This window comes from Corvus brachyrhynchos, unplaced genomic scaffold, assembly GCF_000691975.1.
Source record: "Corvus brachyrhynchos isolate BGI_N302 unplaced genomic scaffold, ASM69197v1 scaffold2718, whole genome shotgun sequence".
Taxonomy (NCBI): Eukaryota; Metazoa; Chordata; class Aves; order Passeriformes; family Corvidae; genus Corvus; species Corvus brachyrhynchos.
Window position 1 is genome coordinate 60,078 of NW_008239754.1, and position 5,974 is coordinate 66,051.

General features: G+C 54.6%; 1 protein-coding gene across 1 annotated transcript; it reads right to left on the reverse strand.

Moving 5' to 3' along the window:
- Positions 1 to 1,864: 1,864 nt before the first annotated feature.
- LOC103621164 (heme-binding protein 1-like) lies at positions 1,865 to 5,968 on the reverse strand. Its single transcript, XM_017742449.1, has 4 exons — positions 5,739 to 5,968; positions 3,332 to 3,473; positions 3,013 to 3,196; positions 1,865 to 2,864 (listed from the first exon to the last, which is right to left on the reverse strand). The coding sequence occupies exons 1-4, from the start codon at positions 5,907 to 5,909 to the stop codon at positions 2,690 to 2,692; spliced, it is 672 nt and encodes a 223-aa protein (XP_017597938.1). The 5' UTR covers positions 5,910 to 5,968; the 3' UTR covers positions 1,865 to 2,689.
- Between the last annotated feature and the right edge of the window lie 6 nt (positions 5,969 to 5,974).

The window sequence follows — 5,974 nt, forward strand, 5'->3', positions numbered from 1 at the left end:
CTTCTGCTCCCGCCAGCGCCTCCGGGGTGCCCCGAGCAGCGAGGAGGCGACGGAGCTCCCCTCCCGCCCAGGAGCTCCTTGTAGCCGGGCTGTTTGTTAAAACTGATGGCAGAAGCTCCCGCTCTGTACCGCTGTGAGAATCCCTGTGAAGGCACCGGGGCAGCGAGGAGCCAGGAGCTTCGCACCCTGCTACGGGCAGAGGGCTGGACACAACAGTCCCAATGCACAGCACGCTGTCTGCTCCTTTGCTGCTCCTCTGCAGGACACAAGACACAGCAGTAAGAGCTGGTCTGGCCATCTGCATGGCCCAGACTGGAGCCTCTCTGCCCGACCCAATGCCTCTGGTGGAACCTGCTGCAGCCCTGCACCACCGGCTCTGGCAGTTGTCACTCTCAACACCAGCTTTCCAGCCGGTTTGTTGAGCCTCTAAAATACTGGTTTTGGTACTGTGTGAAAGACTCGCCATCAGACATGGCCCTGAGCATGGCATACAGCATGAGGAAACCACAGAGGATGCTGGAGCCTTTACTCAGCAAAACCTGTGGCACAGGATTGGAGTGTGCTTGCTGCCCTGCGTGGCGGTGCCAGCCTGGTGCTGCACCAGAAGCCCCCACCATTGCCACCTCCTGGGAGACCACAGAGCTGTTTCCCCAGGGCACGTGGCTGTGGAACTTTGCCAGTAACCACAGACCAGTCCCCTCTCATAGGAAAGCCACCACCTCCTGCCACCAAAAGCTGTTCTGGTTTTGGTTGGGGACCAAGCAGCCTCAGAGGAAGTGGTAGCCTATTCAACACCCTCTAGACAGGAAGTTTTATTTCCACCTGCAAGCTTAGGGTAAGCAAAACAGCTGATGTATAGCAAGAGAAAGGGTCTCTGTCCCCCACACACTAGCAGACTATGCTATCCTACCGATTCTGAGCCACCTGATCCCAGCTTCAGGGAATTGCTTCTTTCCTGAGGAGAGAAAGTGAGCTAAGCACTGCTGATCCAGGTATAATGACTTCTCTGAGGAGCACTTGCCACATCAGCCCTCAGTGCTGCAGGCTGCCTCTCCTAGGTCCATATTGCCTTTAGTGCCCCACGAACAAGAACTGTATCACAAGATAGCCAGGAAACTTCTGTCAGCCCTTGCTGTGCTTACCCAGACTCTGCCTCAAGTTCCCTTGCAGAGAAGGGTGTATCGTGCTCAGCCCCACTCTCCCCACAGCAAGAGGGCAAGCCAGCCTGGAGAGGACAGTGAGCAACATCTGACTGGAGAAAGGAGTGGCAAGCAGCCACCTGTGCTGCTGGGCAGTGAGACCAGAGAGCTGGCCAGGCCTTCCTGCCATTCCTACCCCCCAGCTGCAGTGTAGGGCCAAAGGGCCTGAGCTGGAGTTTTGAGCAACAGCAGCAGGTGGCAAGGCATACAGCACGAGGAAACTCAGTGGGAACTGGGTCAGAAGCAGTCAAGTCTCTCCACATGTTAAGCATGTCCCTGCAGGAGGGCACGAGTTCCTGCAGCCAACCAGCATGACATGCAGTTGCATTTGAATTCTCACCCCCAAAGATCAGGTGTCCACGTGGAGTACAGCCACAGTATCCACCTTCTGCACCAGGGAAAAATTAGGCAGATCCCATCCAACAGAAAACCACCTTACCTGCAGGGGAGTGTGCCCACAGTTCTTGGAGCAGCAATGGAAGCAGCCTATGCAGTAACGCAGAGGCTGTGCTTAGCTGAACAGGAAGCTGTAACCTGGGCTGATTAGAGCCCTTCTAATTAGCCACAGCTTTGCAGCCTGGAGCATCTCCAGGAAGGAGACAGCAAGGCTCTTCCCAAGCCAACCCGGGCCCCCCGCCCCACCCCCACCATCAGTGTTCTGTAGCTGCAGTGGTTTGAGCTGGGTTTATTTACTGCTGGCACTGCCAGCTTCCCCCAGGAAAGCATGACAGTATTCATGGATGTGAAACTCACTGATCAATGCACAACACAACATGCAGTGGTATCGCCGCTGCTGCTCTCTGGACCTGCCCCTCTCAGCTCCAGCATCTCTGCAAAAGAGCACCCAGAACGGATGGACAAAGGCTGCCAGCGCCCCAGTCCTGGCTGAGCAATGGTGAGTGACAGACAGGGAGGCACCCAACAGTCCAAAGAGAACCACCCTAGCAGGAAACATTCAGGATTCAAGCCCTTTTCCCCTTTGAACCCAACTGTCTCTGTAGCAGCATTTCAGTGGCTCTGTTCAGGACAGGCAGCCATTCTCACAGGAAGCAGGCCAGAGGCCACACAGAGCCCCACATCTTGTACACAGTCATTTGCCTTCTAGACACCATCACCTTGTGATGCTGTCCACCACCAGCCTCCCTGGCACAGCTCTGCAAGCCCAGTGCAGGTCAGGCCAGCACACTGCACAAGCCCACACGGTTACTGCCTTAATGAACCCCCACCACGTGCTTCCCATCAAGAGCTTGCTCTAGAGATTGTCCGTGGTACCAGCTCCAGCCTCAGCTGTGGGGGCAGGTGAAGTGCAGACTAGGCAGGATTTCCCCTGGCAGGACCCTTGCAGGGCAGGCTGGAAACCCACCCTGCAGTCTCTTGGTCTCTCATTGTGTGGGTGAGTAGCGGGTTGGGAAGTGCTCCGTCTCCTTTGGGTCAGAACTGCCATCTACACCGGGTCCAGTCGCGCGCTGGCTTGCGGTGACAGAGGGGACTCACTCTGCCCGGCAGATGAACCAGATCTCATTGCGGCGCTGAGGGATGCTGGGGTTTTCGTAAGAAGCCACGATGTACGTTTCCTGCAGCACCGAGTCTGTGGAGCCCAAGAGCTCCCAGAAGTGACTGATCTCCCGCAGAATTGTCTCCTCAGTGGTCATCCCATAGAAAACCCTGCAGCAAAGGGAGCAGCATAACCAACAGAGCCAGCACATTCCGACAGCCAGAGCTCCCATCCCTCTGCCCAAGGAACCACAGCAGCCATGCAGGGAGTTTATACATCTCTGCTGAGCTGAGAAAACATCTCTGGTGCTGGGGTCACCTGGTTATAACCCGGAGCGGTGCCCTCTCAGTGATGTGGATTTCGGGGTCCATGGGAACAGGGGGGTTTTGCTGGAACTCTCCTGGGAGATAATAGGCAGTTAGGACCTCACGTTCCAGCTTGGTCCCCTCCTTGGTCAGATGGATTTCGTTGAGCACTGGGATTGTCATGCCCAGATGGCAACCTGGAAAGAGGTAGGCAGGCAGTGAGACAGGTGTGTTAGCAGCAGCAGCAGCCCTCCTCCCCACTCCAGATGGACAGTGGCAAAGCCCTCCCTCTGTGCAGCCTGCCAGCCCCTCCAGCCCCTGCCTGCACACACCTACAGAGTTCTCCTTGCAGATGTAGCGCATGAGCTTCATGAAGCTCATGGAGATGCTCTGCTCATACAGGGGCTCCCCCATGGTGACACAGGCCCACTTCCCAGCTGGGTACCGCCGCTCCTCGTAGGCCACTTCGTCGCACTGAAACAGGCCACAGACAAGCCAAGTCAGAGTCAAGCACACTGACAACCCTGCAGCAGCTGGGTGGGAAACCAACACTGACAGGCAAGAAGCAGGGAGACACGAGCCTGCCAAAAGGAGAGCCCCTGCTAGGCAGTGGTTGGCAGAGCAGGACAAGGAAGGTGAGGGGAGCTGGCATCACACACACCTCACACAAGGATACTTATGAGCACTGGGCAAAAGTCAGCAGAAGTCAGCAAAAAGAGAGGCACAGACAAGGGACAAGGTGCAAGGGGGTCTGGAGGCTCCTGGCATGCCCGAGGAATGCAGCACATCCTCAGCAAGGGGCAGAGGACTTTCAGTTCCTCTTAGGTCTCTGTCCAGCCTACTCACAAGGATGTTCCTGATTCCAGGCACCCAAAGGCCTCCAGTAAGGTTGATGTTGTTCTCAGGTGCAGTGCCTTTTCCCTGGAACACTGCGTGCACAGAGGATAACAGAAACATTCCTGCCCAGTAGAAGGGAAAATGTGGGAGAAGAGCTCTAGCACCCAGAAGAGTTGTGAAGACTGGATTAAAACTCCTTAGATCCTTCTCCCAAACCAAGTAGTGACAGGAGGAAGAAGAGACATGAACCCAGCTGTGGAATTTTGTGGGATGGGTCAAAATCTCTACTTCCAACACAGAATGTCCAGTATTTTGGACAAACCTGACACAGAACGGGGGCAAGGGAAGTGGGGAAATTGCATCTGGGTATGTTCATAGCTCAGCTCATGGCACGTTTGTGACCACAGGTAACATATAAACACAGGCTGGGAAGTTTTAACCAGCACCTATCTTCCCGCTCTCAGCTCGTTCTTCACTCAGATCAAATTGCTCATGAGACAACCTTGTTCCAAAGAGCTCAGGGCATCTTCCCAAACTTCTCTCTTCCACAGCTGTGCTGGCAGTGATGGAGACAGGAAGCTGTGACAAGACTCAACGCTGGGTGCAGCCTCGTTGTGTCTCCACCCAAATCAGGTGTCTACCTTGAAAGCCAAACCAAAGGCAGAAGGAAGGCACCAGGCCCACTTGTGTGCATCAGTGGGATGCCAGTAAGAAGAGTGCCCCAAAACACTAGGCATTCACACTCTAGCTGGGGCCATGTCTGTCATTGTCCCACCAAGCAAAGCAGAGCAGAGCAAGAGCATTTTCCAAGCAAGGAAACCACCAACCCCTCTACTCTGTTTGCAACTCTCATCTGCCATACCACCTGCAATAAACCAGTCAGCCCAGGAAGTCTGGTTGTGCCAGCCTGATCCTCATACTAAGCACCACCACTCTGGGTGACACTTGGCCAAGAGAAATATGGAAGGTGCTTCACAGAGACGCAGTGGCAACAGATCCCTGCAATGTGAGCTGGGGAACTGAACCCTGACTGAGCTGGGGGCTGAGTGCTGACAGTGCTGTAGGTGGCATAATAATTCACTTGTCTCCAAGAGGATGAGGGCTTATAGCCTCAGGAGAAGCAACCAAATACTAGTGATCTGCCTGAACCTGGCAACGTGTCCCTAAGAGCCCCAGCTCCAAAGTTCCCTCAGCACTGATGTCAGGCAGCGGCTCTTCTCACTCGCACTCCAAGAATCCTCCTCAGGCACAGACAGGATGCCAACGAAAACAAAAGATTGTCAGTTTCCACAAAGTCTTGGGGCTCCATTCCTGCCTGGGACTGACACAGGTGGAGAAAAGGCCAGATTAAGTCCCTGGGACCCAGAACAAGGAAAGAGGGAGTGTGGTGAAGCCCCAGTTCAGAGCTGCGCAACCCACATGCTCAGACATGTTTTACAGGGAGTGTTGGACCTCAGCCCAGAAGAAATTGGCTAACCACTTCTCATATAGAGGACAATTGACAGATGTCTTCTTGGTAGAAAGCCCAACTAGGCCTGCAGAGACATAAGAACCAGTCTGGCAAGCAGTTATTTCTCAAAGCACAGAAGCACCCTTACGTGCAAGAGATGAGAGTAAGTGTGCAACGTAGCCAGCACGAAGGGAATATATTCAGGCAGAAGACACCATGTTTGGGTTGGAGGTTGTGGCAAATAACAACACATCTGACAGCCAGGGTCACAGGCCCTGTGTTCCCCACAGACACATCTTTATCTTGCGCCAGCTGAAATCTCCTGCTCAACCAGCCAACATAACCAGCACAAACGCAAAGCCAGCAGGACTTCGAGCTATGCAACAAGGTGTTTGGAGAACGGCAGCGAGCAGGCTCTGAACTGAAAGTTCACTTTCTTAAGATGTGCCCACCCCAGCAAGAGAATAGGCCGGTAAAGGAGGCAGCTGGAAGTCAGAAGACCAGAGTAAGCAGCACGACTTGTCCACTTTTAAAATAAAGCCCGGGAAGCTGAGCACTGCCACTACTCTACACAGGAGGAGGTGCAGGAGCGGCAGAATACTGCACCGATCCAGAGGTGCCATGCCGGCTGCGGCGCTGCAGGAACCCCGGCGAGGCTGGTGTGCGCACGCCGACACGAGGCACCTTC